Below are 17,496 nucleotides of genomic sequence, written 5' to 3'. Positions count from 1 at the left end.
CCCCCCCCCCCCGCCGCCCCCGCAACCACGCCTGGCATGGCCCCCGGCGCTCCGTCTAACGCCCAGTCCTCGTAAGGCCTCCCCCGCCTGCTTGCCCTGCTCTGGGGGCGCTCCATCACCCGCGAACACCCCGGGTATTCCTACCACTTGTCCCCAATTCCGCCCCAGCCTCAGTCCACGCCTTCTTACTACAAGCACGGTGTTCCCATGTCCATTCCTTCCACAGGCGCGTGACACCTGCCTGCGCCTGCGCACTGCACGGAGCACAGGCCCCAGCCCCAGCCGCGCGCGCTCGGTGTTCGCCGTCCCCGCGTTTCGCTCCAGCTCTGGTTTTTCTCGCCCCAGTCACTCTCCCTTCCACTCTCCACTGTCCATTCTCCACGGGCAGCTTCTAAAGCCCCCAACCTTGCTCTTGCCCCTTCTCTGGATTCTCCAGGCCCTGCACGGGACTCCTCTAGTGGCACTTACCACTCTCTGCCTGGTGTTGCCGTGATTTTATCTACAGTCCCCTCTATCCAGCAGCCTGCCAGCCCCAGACAGCAATCTTCATCTTTTCTGCCCCCAGGGCACCTGCCCCCCTCACCCCAGACCCGGCCCCTCCGCTGCCCCTCCGAGCACCCTGTTGGCATCACAACAGGCTGGCATCACCCGTGTCCAGATTTGCATCTGTTGCGGAGGGTAAGCTTCACGAGAGCAGGAACCAGGTCTTCTGAATTACCGAGCTCAGTGGACGCCCACCCAGAGCTGAGAAGAAGCTTGGTGGCTGAATGAATAGAAGTGGGTCCCTGTCTCCCACAGGCCAGTTTGCAGACCAATGGCATCATTAATGAGTAATAACTCCATCTCTTCTATGCTTGGCGGCGATTGCCCAGATGGGAGGTAGGGGAAGCTTTAGGTTGCCAGCAAAAGAGCTGCCTTTTGCTGCAAATGTGAAATCGTTCTTTTTGATGGCTGAGTAATATTCCATCGTATATAGGGACCACATCTTCTTAATCCAGTCATCTGTTGAAGGGCATCTCAGCTCCGTCCACAATTTAGCTATTGTGGACAATGCTGCTATGAACGTTGGGGTGCATATGGCCCTTCTCTTCACTATGTCTGTATCTTTGGGGTAAATACCCAGTAGTGCAATTGCTGGATCATAGGGTAGCTCAATTTTTAACTTTTTAAGGGACTCAAAAAAAAAAAAAAAAAAAAAAAAAAGACCTGCCTTCTTCCCTCCCCGAGTGTGGACCCTGACCCTAAGGGCAGGACTGCAAAGGGCAAGGGGGAGGTTCGGCTAATGAACTGGCGCTCCTGGTGTGGCCCCCAGGCCCCGCAACCTCCACAAGATGCTGCTGACGCATCAACGTGCCGGCAGGCACCCCCTCCTCCTGAGAGCGGAGGGCTGGTCTGCCGAGGCTGCCCTTCTCCTCATCAGTTTGGCTCTAGGGAGACAGGAGTTTTCCCAACTAGCACCTGCAGGTCTCCGGACCACCTGGTAACAAGGTGTGAAAAAATACTGTGACAAGATCTTGAAATGGGGCTCTCTCTGTTTCCAGGTTCGGTTGGATTCCCAGAGGTTTAGAAAAACCAATAAGTGACAAGAACCCCCATCTTCCAAAGGGGGGTGCGGGAGCCCCCTGCAGCTCACACCAAGTGTATGACCCCCTGCGAGGGCCCAGAAGACCAAAGTGGCAAGAGCAGAGAAGGGTGGACAAGCCGTCATCCACAGCCCATGGCGGACGGGAACGTCGCAGGTCCCCAGGGACACAGCCAGCGTGCAGTGGGGGTGGAAGTGTGTCTTCCCAAAAGAGGTGCTGAAATCCTACCCTGGCTGCAGGGGAAGGGGCGGAGAGGGCTGCCTTTCAGTGACCTCCGGGGTCCCTGCTCACAGAAGTGACACGATGCTCGAGGACACAAAAGTGCCCTGAGTCCTTCGTTTTATTTTGTTTTGAGGTGACAGGAGAAATTAAGGGGCTTGCAAGGGGATTTCATTCAGGAGCAAAAAAAAGAATGAGGTCATCAAAAGAGTCTGAAAGGAAGAGGGAGGACAAAATAAACTTCTTCTGGGCCTTCATCCTGTGTGTTCAGCCTATTTCGTGGACCAGCCACACACCCAAGACTGTGACATCCTGCCCTGAGTCTCCTTTCAGTCCTCACAACGGCCTGGCAGCCTCCCTAATCTGGATGCACTCCCCTTGCCTCATCTCTTGCTTTGCCCTCCATGGTCCCCTCACTCCTGCACATGAGCTCCTTCAGTTCGTCCTGACAGGCCACGCTCTCCTCTCACCTCAGGCCTGTTGCACATGCTGCTCCTGTGTGTCCTCCCCCCCGATTCCTTCCCCCAATTCCTACTCATCTGTTACAAAAGATGACAACTTAGGCCCCCTCCTCTGGGAAGCCCTCCTGGGTGTCCCATGGAACCCGCACCCTGGCCTCTGTTACAGCCACTCTTTGACTGTGTAGACTTGCCATTCTGTTCAACGTGTCAGTGACAGGTTGACCCTTAGCACTGGCCCACAGGGCCTGACCCTGATCACACCTTGGGACTTTCTCTCTTTCCATTCCCTCTGCTAGACTTGTATGTCTCCCAAACCTGACCATTCCTACCCTGCTGTCATGCACAGCTCTGGGGACCCATGCAGGGAACCAAATGTGGGTCTTTGCCCTCATGGTTCATAGCTCTCAGAGGGAAACATGAAGACACTCTTAGAGGCACATCATTACACCATTTCAGAACATTTCAGAGGCAACTCAGGCACACAATTTTGGGCATGCTGGTGGTTCTTAGTCCCCGTTACACAGGCTTGTCTGGGATGCCCGTGGAAGGCTCTGGCCCCCTTAGGGGTCCGGGGTGGGTGAGGTAGGGCAGAGAGAGAAGGGACAGAGAAGGTGACAGGAGGGAGAAGCAAAGTCAAGCGCTATCCCCCTGTCATTTCTGCCCAGGGCCAGCTCCGGGAGCCTGTGGGCACAGCGGGAGAGGCCAGCAGCCCATCTTCCCTGCATGAACCTGGGAGAGGGTCACGTGGTTCCGAGAGGAGGGCCACCCTCGAGAAATGCCCCATCCAGAGGGACTTGGGTTTCGGAGAGAATACAACCCCAACTCAGCAGCAGTAGGCAATTTTATCCAGTCATGGAAGAAATAAGTTTGGTTGCGACAAGATTTGATATATAAACAATACAAAGCAGCGTCAAAAGCAAATTAAAGAGCGGGGAACGAGAAAAGAAAATGGGAGACTTCTAAATTCCTTTCCATGTTACAGATGTGTATTATAGATTTGGGGAATTGCTTCAGCCCCCGCCGATCTCTCCGCCTGAACCATTTTAGCCAATATATTCTATACAACTCAGCTCTTAGCACCCATATTTCTAGGTTTTCTAATTGCTTCCTACATTGCGTCCTGGCCCCCCTACTAAGCTAACCACAACTCTCTGCTCATCACGGATGCTCAAGATGACTCAATAATTAATGGGAGTCACGTGCCTCAGTTTCCCTATTTTGATCCTTAGAAGATTTTCCTCATCTTTGACACAAATTCAGTGAAAGAACCAAAAAGGTGGCAGGAACAGCAGCATAAACAGAGCCAGATCTCTACTGCCCTAAGGCCACGTCTCCGGGGCATGAAGCTGACCACTGGCCCAGCGGTCATCCCGGGGGGGTGTGATCAAATCTAGCAGTGGGTTTTGTGGCCGGGTCTCTACCTGGAGAGGCCTGTGCTGCACAGCTGAGTTGTTGGCTTTCCCGGGGTCCGCTAAAGAGCGTGACGCTTCCCGAATCTCACCTTGGAGAGATGGGCCCACACAGGGCAACACAGCAGTTTGTGAAGATATTCCCGTAGCTGTAGGGATTGTAATTTTCTTTGCCTCTTTTATTTGACCAAGATCCTTTAATCTGAAAGAAAAAGAGAGTCAATAACACCAGTGCCACAGTTTAGGTGAACTGGATGCAAGAAGCCCACAGAGAATATGCAAATCATCTTTACTCATTTCTTCACCAGGAGAAACTGAGGCACTTTCTCAGGGAAAACCGGCATTTATCCCAAACTTGGAAATATTCCCAAACAGCAGGTCAGATTAGCGAGAAAGTAACATTCTCTGCGGACAATAATCTCGTTTCTACTACATGGTTCCAGAAGGTCAACTCACACAAGCCCATGGAGGTTTCCTTCAGACTCATAGTTGGCGATGCTCGCCCAACAGTAGTTAAATGAATGGTAGCCAAGAGTTAACATGGCTCCCCCGTCTGCCAGTTTACAGCCTGTCTGAATTTGGCCTCACAAAGTTGCCAAAATAATTTCACAGATTCGAATATCCACAGTTGCCAAATACAAGTAACTGTATTAATATTCTCTTAACTCATGTATCTCATCGAGCCTTTAAGGCAATCTGACTGAATCTGAGACATTTAATCGCTATACTGAAAGAGACTTCTGTCAGAATCTAAATATTCAGAGCAAAGAGGACCAGGCTGATGAGGAATATTTCCAACATTATGATTCCTGTTTTTATATCTCCTCTCTGGCCACACTAAGTATAGACAGGTAATCCTGGACAAAAAGTAAAACTCTGGGTCGGGGCAGTCTCCCCCAAAAATGAAACGGAGGTGTTAAACGTGAGAGGTGGATTCGTGCGTTCACCCCGAGATGTCAGCTGGCCACGGTCTCTCTTCGGGGGACATGTGACAGGTTGCTCACAAAACTATTGAAAAGGAAGAGAAGATAATCTCCTCCCTCAGCGTTTGGAATTGGGTGTCACTTAGCCGACCTCAGTATCTGGCTGACGTGGTCAGAAAGTAAAATAAATCAAAGATTCCCAACTGATGGGGCGCCTGGGTGGCACAGCGGTTAAGCGTCTGCCTTCGGCTCAGGGCGTGATCCCGGCGTTCTGGGATCGAGCCCCACATCGGGCTCCTCCGCTAGGAGCCTGCTTCTTCCTCTCCCATCCCCCTGCTTGTGTTCCCTCCTTCGCTGGCTGTCTCTGTCAAATAAATAAAATCTTTAAAAAAATAAAAAATAAAAGAAATCCATTAAAAAAAAAAAAAGATTCCCAACTGGGAATCATGGAGGCAGATGAATGAAGATATTTCCACACACACTCTTGGCTCTCAGAGGCTCACATCTGGAATGGGATGTGCAGAAGGCCTTGGTCCCCAAGCTCTTCTTTCCCCCTCAGCCTCTGGACACGGACCCCACACCCACCACCTGGGCCTGCCAGAACTTACGTCTTCATTCGTCGTCTGGTTGGAGCTGATCAGGTATGTGTGGAAACCCGAGAGGCCGACGATAGACCAGACGGAGAAGAAGCACACCACGGCCTCCAGCACAGTGGCCTGGAGTCAAGGAGCAGAACGGGGAAGGTGGGGAGAGCTCTCAGGGTGCCTGAGGAGCCAGGATGACGTGAGGTTTGGATGGGAAACACCCACAGACACTGCCTCAGGCCTTCGAGTCTGCCTCGCTTCACATCAGGGTCGTCCCTAGTCAGAGGGGGATCCTCCAGGGCCAGCACTGTGCCCCTCTCTCCTCCAGCCTCACCTCCTTCATGCTCAGTGAACCATCAGTGGGCTCCCTGAACTGTCATATCAACAGGTGTCTCCCCCAGCTTGGCGTCGAGGGTGTGAGTGAACTATCGCACAACAACTGACAGTCGTGCATAGGGCCAGCCACCGGCACCTGTAAACCTGGGCAGGGCTTCTCTTCATGCCTCTCTCTCCCTGATGGTCCCTTTCCCCAGTGCTGGCTGCCCACCCCCCACCTATGGGCGGGCTTCTGAACCAGGCGGCCATTTCTCAGAGTGACGTTAGGGTGAGGGGTCTTTTTACTTAAGGGGATTTTTTTCCCAGCCCCTCAGCCCACCCTGACACATAAGGCTATTTTCAGTTAGTCGATGGGCAACTAGGAAACGTGGAGGCTCACCGGACATTGAGTGTTGGGGAGTCCAGAGTTCCACAAGAAATGCTATAACCAGAGGAGAGAAAGTGTGGTATTCTTCCACAGATGAGATGAATCAACCCCAAGTATGGCAATTTGAAAGGACTAGAGAATTTTTCTGTTCCACAAATGCTTATAAAATTCTATTTACAAGATGTAGATGTTTTGCAGGGAAAAAAAATAATCCATCATAGGTCTGGTAGTTTAAATATCCACCCTGCATCCCTCATCGATAAGTTAGAGGCTAGAGAAAGCAAATCCCCAGGCTTTCTTAACGCTCCCAAGGATAGAAGCCATGGATCATGCTATAATACATGACCATTGATTTTTTTTCCAGGATTGGATAGAATTCATCTTTCGGCCAGAGACATGAATACAGTATTCAGTGCAATGTCATAACCTGCCACGTCATTATTAACAAATACCATTGTCCGGACCTGTGGGGTGGCATACAAAATAGGAGAAATGAATGGGCTCCTGTCTGTTGACTGACTCAACATCAGGATAAACCACTGGCTCTGCTCTTGGAGAAGTAGAAAAATGCTTTACTCTTCTAAGGTTTAAACTTCTAGAGACCGCAAGCACTCAGAAAAGCACTATCCTGAAATTAGATGGACATCTGAAGAGGAGAAGAATGTTCTTCTGCCAGCTAGCTCAGACGAAAACAGCCCGGAGCACCCAGAGTCTTACAGATGCCCACACGGGGTGCTCCCAGCGAGCCCTGTCCACTCCGCATGGAAGCAGGCAGGAGGTGGACAAAAGGGAGGAGTAGCTACATCTCTTGAGAAGAGGAAAACTAAGGCAGTATTTCGGAAAAGCAGGTAAGTACAGGTATGTAGGGAGGATCTGTGGGGATAAGAGAGAGATGCAGAGAAGAAGACCCCATCCCAGCACTGCCAACAGCCAGGGCACCCCCTTTCATTTGTCCCAGGGTTGTCTGGATGGGGCAAATGCTGATGAGGGGAGGCTCCAGGTGCACCTGGGGACACAAAGATGGCGGCTCATGTAGCAAAGATGGTCTCATTCTCAGCTGCCTTCACACAGGTGACAGCTCACAGATGCCCCTCCTCTGACCATGCCCGCCCCCCTGCTGAGACAGACTGGGGAAGCAAACCACGTGGGGTTTGAAGGCAGCGGTGAAGTGGAGTCCAGGGAAAATGATGGAGGTAAGCCGTGGGAAGACTGAATCAAGGAAAAGTGGGTTGCAGAAAGGCAAGTGACACTGGCAATGAACTTGCACGGCTGGAAGGAAAAGACAAGAGCTAGGAAGGTCAGAGAGGAGGGGACACATGAAACGGAAACAAGAAATGGTCAGGGCAGAAAAGAGAATAAAGAATGAAAGCAAAAGCCTTATTTGCTGAATAATACACGAAGAGCCGAACTTCTGTCTCAGGAATACTTAGGTGTCGCCACAAGTTTATGATCCGGGTGGAACGATGGTGATGTCGGAAGATACACAAATGCTTACGCTGAACCGTCTAAAAACTGGCGTGTCAAAGTGGAGGAGGACTGCAGCAATTAAAGGGGCTGCTGCTCCATTTGCAACACCACTTAAAACGCTCACCTCCAAGGAGGCACTGTTACCAGTGGGCATGGAACTTGAAAGGCTTATAGCTCCAAAAATAAACATGCAGTTTTCTGTATTAATATCTCATGAGCTTTAGAGATGTTTTATAAATAGCAGACTGCAGTTGCATGGTTAGCGCACGGCTGGGTCAAAATGACATGAATACAAGGCAGGATGCAAGACAAGGTCCCCTTGCGCTTGCCCCGCACGGCAGAGGCCCCCCACCACGTGTTGTAAGGAGCCATCATCATCATTCATAACAACTTAAGGCTGGTGTTTCTGGCTACGAGTCAGGTAGTACCCCGAAGGCTTCACGTAGATTAACTCACTTGATCCTCAGTGACCTGGTGAGAAGTGGGATTCCCAATTACCCAATAGGGAAACTGAGGCAGAGAGCAATTCAGTACTTTGCTTGAGAAATAGCAGGGCTAGGGATGGACCCCTGGAAGTGTGGCTGGGCCAATAGAACAGAAAAGCCATGGGCTGGTTCCTTCCCTATTCCTGCTGAGGACCTGGTGGCTCTAGGCTGACAGCATCCTGCTGGGGAAGATGGGGACCCTCCTTGTCATGGATTTGTGATCCTATGGCAGCTTGAGTATACCACTCCCCTTCAGCTTCACTCTCAGGCAGGGGGACAAATATTTGAACACATCTTCTCATTGACTTGATAGCCAGATGTTGAAAATATCTATGGCATAATAAGATCAATATAAATTTCTCTTGGGCATCTGGGTGGCTCAGTCGGTTAAGCATCTGCCTTCAGCGTAGGTCGTGATTCCAGGGTCCTGGGATTGAGTCCTGCATAGGGCTCCCTGCTCAGCGGGGAGCCTGCTTCTCCCTCTTCCTCTGCTTCTCTCTCCATCTCTCATGAATAAATAAAATTTCTCTTAGATATATCAAAACCTATTTACTGAGATTTTTAAAAGGGGAAATGAGGGAAAAACATGCCAATTCCACTGAGAACCAACTGAATAAGAGTTGGATGTTTACTGCCTCAGAGATGGTTCCAAATTATAGCAGTTACCATGGCCAGCCTCTGTCTCCCTCCAGCCGCCAGTAAGACAGGGAGCCCGTTGCATGGCCGGGGGTGGGGGAGTGGCATTCAATTCCCTGTGGCTCCCAGCCTAGGATGCTGCACATGGAGGTACTCACTAGATGACCGTGGGCATGCAAAAGCCTGAAAAATGCTGATGGGCAGACACCCCTCCATTGAGTTTCTGCGCCATCCCGGGAGTGCCTGCTCAGTGCCCTTCTGTGCAGCCAGCCCTGCACTGAGGACAGGGGAGGTGGGGACGGATTCACTCCCTCCTCTAAGGGAGTACAAACCTGTTTGTGCAGGGGAAGTAAGAAAGGCAAGAATCCCATGCAGACATGTGGGCAGCGTGTTGGACAGCATGGTGAGGGCATCTCAGTCTTTGGAAAATCACAAATGGTGAGAGATCATGGAACCAAACATCTTTTAGCCTTTCTGGGCCCCCACTCTTTTCTCAGGAAAAAATGCACACACACTTTTTTTTTCTTATAATTTCAGGAGTTTTGGAAACTCCCCTGATACCTCTCCATAGATACACATGGACCTCAAGTTAAGAGGTCCTGATTTATTATAATCCCTTAATTTTACAGGTAGGAAGCTGAGGCCCAGAGGGGCCAAGCCATTTATAAGAGCTCACACAGCAGTTCACGGTAGAACCAAACTAAGAACTTGGTTTCCAGACTTCTAGGACAGAAAGAACCCTTCCCAAGGCCCCATGTGATGACAGTGTCAAGGACAGGCTGTGACTTACGGCAGCAAGGCCACCTGTGATATGGAACCTTACCCATTAGTCCCACAGTCTTTGTCTCTCTCAGTACCTCACCAGCCATCTTTCCATTTTCCAGCAATCAGGCTGGGGATGGTATTTTTTTGCCAAGCGCCAAATCCAGGTAATAGTTTAAAAAGTCTGTATTTCATGTGCGTTTCCTCATTGACCCAAATCCCCTGGATTCCAGAATGGCCGGGGATGCCAAGTCCAGGCTCTGCCTCGGCCTTTCCTTCCTGAGCACTGAACTTACGAGGCTCTGGGGGCACACGGTGTTGAGGGGCACTTCCCTGCGCAGCCAGAGCCCTCACGAAGTTTAATCTGCTTCAGGTCTCTGTCATGGGTTCTGATGTTTAAAATGTAAGAAACGAATGTTCTTAGTAATCTTCTTTTTTCCCTTAAAAATTACAATAAAATTGGCAGTGCTGCCTTACAGGAAGTTCTGATGGAAGAGCAGATAGCAGCGATACTTCCCCTTCTTTTGTGGCTTCAGTGTCTACGTCAGCATTTAATGCTGGTAGATATTTACGTTCAGGAATTTGTCGGCATATTTTCCTCATCCATTGGATGACCCTGTAATCCTTAGACAGAGATGGGAAAATACAGCTCGTGCCGCCATCGCTGTGTCTGGGGTGTGGGCCCTTCACGTCCTAGTGATTCGCGTGACAGACACTTTGGAAAGTCACAGAGACCCCTCAGTCTGGATCACGTGACTATCATCTTTCAGTCTCTGAAATCCTTCTGTCCTACATTCTTTAATACTGGGAAATAAAGGTGCACGTTCTCCCAAATTAATCTATGAAGTCACTGTAATTCCCATCAAAATTCCAACTGGAATTTTAAAAGAGGAAACAGACTCGAGTATTCATCAGGAAGAGAAAATGTGCAAGAACGGGTAAGAAAACTTGAAAAAAAAATTGCAGTTTGGGGGATGGGAGGAGACTTTCAGTAAACCAAACGAGGTACAAACAGCACCAGGGCAGAGTCTGAGAGAGACCTGTGGGCATGTGGGGTACAGAAGGCACTTCAAATTAGTGGTGAAAGAATACACCGGTGGTTCTCAAAGTGTGGCCCGTGCCACCCTTAGGGTCCCTGAGATCCTTTCAGGGAAACCCCCAGGTCAGGACTATTTTCCTATCGATGCCAAAACATTATTTACCAGTCTCAATGCTATTCTCTACTTTGGGGGCTTCCTCTGGAGGCTACAGGACGCAAGACTCATGTCCTCACTCTCATCAGAATAGGATGAGTGTTGGTGCACTCTGTGTTTTAAAAATTTCTCAGCCATAGTTTTGAACGTGACCTCTAGAAATAAATATAACCTACGTAAACAAAAGCTCTTTGGGTCCTCAATAATTTTTAAGAGTTCAAAGGAGTCCTGAGACCAAAAAGTTTGAGAACGGCCAGAACAGAATAGTGAGCAGTACGGGGACACTTCACTAAACATTTGGGAAAAATATAGTGAGAACTTTAGCGCACGCTCACACACACACACACACACACACACATGATTAGAGTACAGAGAAATTACTTTGTCAAACTGAAGAAATAAAATCTAAAAGTATTAGAGGAAAATAAAGGAAATATTCCTACAATTTGGGGTATGGATATAAGGCACAAAATCTAGGAGTCATGCAGCATAAGATTTACAGACTGATTTCATTAAAAAGTTAAGCATTGTTTTCTTTGTATTGAAAAAGTAAAGTTAAAAGGGAAGTGACAGGTTGGGAGAAAAATATTGGCAAGAGATTCATTGAGAATAAAGAATATGTTAATAGGAAAAGAACAAACAACCTGGTTACAAAACGGACAGAGTATGGACTAGCACATCGTGGTAATGAAAAGAAAAAAGTGGACAAACAGGAAAATCAGCACAAGGTGGCCATTATCCAGAAAATGGAAATTAAAACAATGAATTTTTCCCCTCATCAAACTGGCAAAAGTCACAGCACTGATGACATCCAGTGTAGGTGAAGGTGTGGGGAAAGGGGAGGACGAATTGGTACAGTCTCTTCAGGGGACACTGTGGCCTGCCTCATTAACTTTCATCTCCGTGATTCCACGTTTAGTTATCAGTCCTGGAGAAACACTAACACCTGTGCACAAAGAGATACAGGCAAGAACATCCACTGCCTCATTTTTTAAGCAGTAAAAAAAAATTAAGAAATCTAAATATGCATCAACGGAAGCATACACTATGGTTCATCTGCATTCTGAAATTCGATAAAGCAGTTGGGAAAAAATGAGGTAGTCCATATGCTGACATGGAAGGGAGCTCCAGGAAGTGTTTAAAAATCAAACCGTTGAGCAATGCAAAGAGTATGATCCTTTTTCGGTAGAAACTGTCCCTACAACAGTATACTATTGGTCTGTGTACGGACTCCCGGAAGACCATCTGGAAAGACCCACAAAAATCGATAAGGATGCCTACGAACGGTCAAGAGCGGCGCTCCTTTTTGAACTCTTATGTTTCTGACAATTCGAAATCTTTTACAATGAGAGGACGTTCGAGTAGTACTTGAGTGATTGGAGAAACCCAACACCATCTTCCCCCACTTTGTGACCTCCTGAGATGTAAGGTGATGCTTATTCTTCGAGAGACTCCCTCCGTCAGACCGGTCAGGGGCATTGGGAAGGCATCTCCACTCCCTGCGTGGAGCGAGGGGCTGGTGGCGAGGAAATCTGGACTCTAGTTCTGGGAACACTGCTGAACAGATACTGGGGTCATCTGACTCTTCGGCGCAGGCCCAGCTGTAAAGGACCTAGGGACACCCGTCCTACCTATTTTCCAGGGTCCCTCTGAGGATCCACAGATATTGGGACAGAAGGGTCGGTCCTGAAAGCTGAGTTTAGCAAAGGCCTGTGCTGCCTTCATTAATTTTGCAACGGGCAGTACGGTGTCCCTCCTTCCTGAGGCCACTGAGCCAACTCCAAGCCTTCTACCAGATTCCATTAAAACAGAACCATGCCCATTAGACCACTGGTGCCTTTCAGACAGCGTGCCTCAAAATAAATGCAAATTGGGGATAAAAAGGCTTTCTGTCAAAAGCCTCCACCCACGTAGAACCAATTACCATTTGATTTACCAACCACTGAAAACTCTTCTTCGTTTGTGAGCGCCAAACAATAAGTCATGATTAAAAATGACTATAATCCTTTTAATTGGCTATTAATGCCGTTTCATTGCAACGACTGTTGATCACAGGGCTTCCCCTCTCCGGCTCCTCCTCAAATGATGCCCCCCGCCCTGGGGTCCTGGCCCTGCGGGGTTCCACCTCGCACAACCTCGAAGCTGGTGAGCCCGAGGCATGGCCACGTGGCTCCCGGGGCACCGCGTGACGGGTCCCATTTCCCATGAGGTTGGAGCATCGTCACCACAGGCTCATGACATTTTCGTCTTTCCGTTATTTCATGCAAGGAATGAGAGAGGATCCGAAACTTACTCTAGCCTCACGTGGCGGTTCCCGGGGGTCAGCTCTCAGGTTCTGCTTGTAAACAGATTTCTAATAGAACTCATTTCTCCCGAAACCAGTGCTGGCTGTCTCCCTTTTCTGCTGTGCCCTCTTGCCCCTGGACACCCATAGCTGAACCCGCAGAAGTGGCTAAGACCCCCCCCCCCGTCCCCTCCCGGCAATACTGATCTGATTGCCCACCTGCCAGCTGAGCTGTCCCCTCGTCACTCATTTCAATTTCAGGGGCCTTTCCCCTGCAAACATCTGCCTCCTTCCTTGTGTTCCCTGCTGCAAGATGAGTATTCCTTTTTTTTTTTTTTAAAGATTTTATCAAATCATTTGAGAGAGAGAGGGCGAGAGCGCGCATAGAGGGAGAGGGAGAAGTGGACTCCCTGCTGAGCAGGGAGCCCGATGCAGGACTCAATCCCATGACCCTGAGACCATGACCAGAGCCAAAGGAGCCGCTCAACGGACTGAGCCACCCAGGTGCCCTGCAAGATGAGTGTTCTTAAGAACACACCAACAACAAAACCCAGCTCCGATGATGGCATTCACCTGCCAGAAACCTAAGCTGGTTCCCCAGCGTCCAGGGGAGGAAGGCGGTCCCACTCCTTTACTGCTATACAATGCTGTCGCGGCCCTTCCCTTCCTGGGAGCAGTCGCTCCTGACCACCCCCCCAACCGGGCTTAGGCTTAGCTATCGCAGCCCCCTCCTGCTACACGCACTGCATGTATGAGTCCTAAGTGCATCTGTGTGCTTATACCTCTAGGGCGGAGAGCCCACAGACTGGGAGCACCCCGAGCTGCTGGAACCAGCACCCTGCAAGCCTTGCTGAGCGAACGAATGAACACAAACCCAGCTCCAGCCCCACAGACGGCCTGCTCTGCCCTGACACACGCTACGGACCTTGCTCAGGCTCTTGGCCCTGCTTGGGACCTCTCCCCTCCATGTCCCGTTAGAACTTCCCTCATCCCTCCAAGCCCTGTGCAAATGCCACCTGCCAAAGCCTTTCCTGATTTCCCTGCATGATGCCCTTCTGGACCCCCACCTCAAGCTCTATGTGATGTTTGATGCCACTTAAGACTTATTCTTTTTAGAAATCAGAGTCATCCACCAGGTCTTGGCTTCAACAGATGCTCGGTGAGGAGAATGAATCACCCTGCCCACCCTCGCTGCTCTGCCCCCTTTGATAGAATGCGCTTCAAAGTTCTGGGCGGTGGATCCTTCTCCACTTTGTAACCCTGGCAGATTTTGCACATAGTGGGTGTCCAGTCAAATGATCTGGAAAGAAACAGATGCCAAGTGGACCTCCTCCACTGGAAGCTGCCTGGCCGTGGGGACAGAAGACGCCGTGCCATCCTTTGTGGAGAATACTCTCCTTTTGTTTCTCCCCAGAGAAGGCCAGGGGTTCAGAGCACCCAGCCACCACTGCCTCTGCTTCTCTGATGCCCAGATGAGAGGGAGGAAATGGCCCCAGGCCACAGTAGCAAGCACTGGGAGGTAGAGAGGGAGTTGGAGGGAAGGGGGTCCCAGGGCTCTGAGTCCAGAGTGGCATCGTGTCCTCCCTCACCATGGGGTCGGGCTGCAGTGCCAGCTGGGGAGGGGCCCTCTGCCTTCCACGTGCTCCTCCCCCTCCTCCTCCGCCCACCTCTGCCACACTCAAATGCGACACCATCCTGTCCACACTGGGGTGGATTCCTTTCTCCTGGGGTCCTGCTGTTGTCACGTGGGCCTGATGAAGAGCTTCAGGGTGTCGGTGTTTCCCTCATTCGTGTCAATATCTCTGATAAGGTGTCTTGGTTTGTTGTTAATTAGCCCTCTGTGTTTCTAATTTCTCTCATTTCATCAACGACAGGGCTCTTAGTTGGATCTTTTGCAGTAAATCCACTGAGAGAAAAACCTTCGCCTGTGCCCTGATCTCTCATCAGAACATTTTGATATCATGGTCAGGAGCTCAGACTGGAGGCCCCTGAGAAATTTTAAATTTGAGTTATTTTCTTGCCCGAGGACACTCGGTCGGGTCACGTGCAGAGGTCACATGGGACTCCGGTCCTGTGCTCAGGCAACTCCCCACAAAACTTCTTGTTTTATGCACTTGGTGCAGGACGGAGTCTGGTTCCGCACAGGCTGCAGGGCTGGAGGGGACGAGCCGGGGGCAGCAGGGCCAGCAGCCTGGGAACAGTTTCCATGAGTGTGAAATGTCACAGATCCGCCTCATCCGTCAGAAATCAAACACCTCCAGGGGCTCCCAAACTCCCAGGGCCTCAGCGACGGAAGGGAGCTTGGAGGTATGAACACGATCCGGTGCTGGAACCTCCAACCGCACCCGCAGGCACGATCAGTGTCGTTTGCACCATGCCCGTCCCTGTGACCTCATCGCCGGCCCCGGCCATGCTGTTCCAAGCCACACAGGTGTCCACAGGAAAGGGAGGAGCCAAAAATACTGAACAGGTATCCGAATGGGATCCAGCCTTACTTATCACACATATATTATCACTCATAACCAGAACTTAGTATTTTTTCCGAAACACATCACAACCTCATAGAACGTAAGGCATACTTTTTCTTCTAGAACACAAATTCATGACCCATGATCAGACCTCAACACTTCTTAATAGACTCACGTGATAGGAGGGATTCTTCTCCAAAGCAGGTATTTAAAACAGAGAAGACCCCATCAGCACAGAGCCTGGAGGTAAGTTGTACTGACTCGGGAGGTGTTCAGTGGCCCATAAAACAATTTATGTTCTTTGTAATTAAAAAACGCAGCACCTCACTTTTTACTAACGGTGAGTCTACTGCTTCCAGAAAGAGTAAAGAAGATGCAGGTGGGGACTGCTGCTCAGACGGCTCCTATCATCTCCCTGCCCGTTTCTTCCCCGCTGGGCTGCTGTGCCGTCACATTCCCCCGGAGTCCTGCTCTTGGTCCCGATTTTCTCTGGGAGAAAATCAGACAGTCTTTACGTCAGCTGTTGTAGCTGCTGTGGGATGTTCTGGCTTCACCTTTAGGTCACCTTTTTACAGTGGATCAAGAGATGCCACAAAACCTGACTTGAGGAGAGAATGCACACATATACACACGCACATCACACATGTGTTACACACGTGTACGTGTGGTGTGTGTATCTGTACACATAGATACTAACCCAGCAACTCTTGTCTCCCACCTTCTCTCTCCTAGGGTGACACAAAGGGCAGAAAAGGAAGGGAGGGCCGACAGAGACTCAGAAGTGAGCCGGACCACTACAGAGCTTCATGGATGGGTCTAGAAAGAAATCCTCTCAAATCCACCTGCACTTGAGTGCCTGATTCCAGGGTACCTCCTCCCCAAAGGCCTGTAGGGCCAACAGGACAGCGACCTCCCCAAAGATGTCCCAATTCTTGGCAGCTGTGAGTCCTTTACCTACACGGCAAAGGGAGTTGCAGACTGAAGGTCACGGACCTTGAGATGGGCAGATTATCCTGAATTCTCAGGTTGTGGCCGCTCTTCAAAAGCAGAGAGCCTTTCTGGCGGAGGTCAGAGAGATGGGCGGAAGAGAGGCAGGACAGCTTCAAAGTGTGGGAGGGACCTGACCCGCTGTTGCTCGCTCTGAAGAACAAGGAAGTCATGAATCAGAGAACGGAGCACAGAATGGGGCCTTCGTCCTATATCCCACGAACTCGGTCAACCACCTGAATGAGCCCAAGAGAGGATTCTCCCTGGAGTTCCCGGATGAGAGTCCAGGCTGGTGATACTTTGATTTCAGTGCTGTGGGACGCAGAGCAGAAATGAGCCAAGCTTGCTGGACTTCTGACCTATAGAACCGCCCAGCAATTAATTTATGTTGCTTGAAGCCTCCGAAACACAGCCAGGAGCCTGCTGGGGTCATGCGTTCACAGAGCGGGCGGTGGCCGTCACTGGCTCTGACTGGGCCAGGTGGTTGCCAAGCTCCTGAACATGGGGACAGGCCTGGGTGACACCCACAAAGGGAAAACCTCAGCACCTAGATATGGTGGGCCCAAACACCATCTGGAAGGCAGTGGAGGCGATTCTTGCATGTTTTCAAAATCTAGGCCATAGCGAAGACTCTTTACCTCTGCCTGAAAATGATATTTCGAGGGAAAGTAAGCTAAGATTTGCTCAGAACCTGGTAAGAACATTTCTCTCTCTCCTCTCCTTTCCACGCAAACCGTTTCTCCAGCAAAGTCAGCAGGCTGCTCTTTCTACCAGCATTTGTCTATTCCCCTTCCTGGGGAACACAATGCTCTTGATTAGACACACTACGAGCACAGCCGAAGCATGAGAATGAGAGACGTGTGCGCTCTGAAAGAAGGTTCTGGCAGAGACTGCCCGTTGCACATATTGCCACGAAAAGAAGCTTCTTTGAAATCACTCCTGGCATGCACGTAAACAATGTGTCAGTGCTGGCTGTTCTCACTTATATTCCATACAATTGACTTTGTCACCAGAACATGTCAAGTGCTGAATGGCTGACTCTTGCAGGTCAAAAACCTGAGACACAAAAGGGTTGAAAGAAATGACCTCAGACTTCCTAAGTAATTGTGAGGGTAGCAGGAATCCAGAACTCGCTACCTGGTCCTTCCTTGTGATATGGTAAGATCCGGGAGTCGGGAGGTCTGTAACAGATACCGTGACGACCTGTCGGCAACAAACCAACCACGCACAAGGACTGCATGCGCTCTGCTCCAGTGGGGACTGCTGTGCCCGAAGGTGGCACGGAGGTGAGCCACGGGGAGCAGGAGGGAGCCTGCAGTCCCCAGGGAATGG

General features: G+C 50.3%; 1 protein-coding gene across 6 annotated transcripts in view; it reads right to left on the bottom strand.

Annotated features, from left to right (window-relative positions):
• Nucleotides 1–17,496, bottom strand: part of ZDHHC14 (zinc finger DHHC-type palmitoyltransferase 14) — a 302,308-nt gene that overhangs the window by 60,593 nt on the left and 224,219 nt on the right. For all 6 annotated transcript variants that reach the window (XR_005834421.1, XM_040628000.1, XM_040627999.1 and 3 more), the window contains exons 6-7: nt 5,204–5,306; nt 3,765–3,874 (exon numbers count right to left, since the gene is read on the bottom strand). Coding sequence is in view for 5 of the 6 variants with exons in the window: in XM_040628000.1 (XP_040483934.1) it covers nt 3,765–3,874; nt 5,204–5,306 (213 nt within the window). In the remaining variant the exon portion in view is untranslated. The remainder of the gene's footprint in view (nt 1–3,764; nt 3,875–5,203; nt 5,307–17,496) is intronic.

The sequence above is a fragment of the Ursus maritimus genome, unplaced genomic scaffold (genome assembly GCF_017311325.1).
Source record: "Ursus maritimus isolate PB19 unplaced genomic scaffold, ASM1731132v1 scaffold_13, whole genome shotgun sequence".
Classification (NCBI taxonomy): domain Eukaryota; kingdom Metazoa; phylum Chordata; class Mammalia; order Carnivora; family Ursidae; genus Ursus; species Ursus maritimus.
Note: the sequence above shows the minus strand (reverse complement) of the source record. Positions and strands in the feature narration are given on the sequence as shown.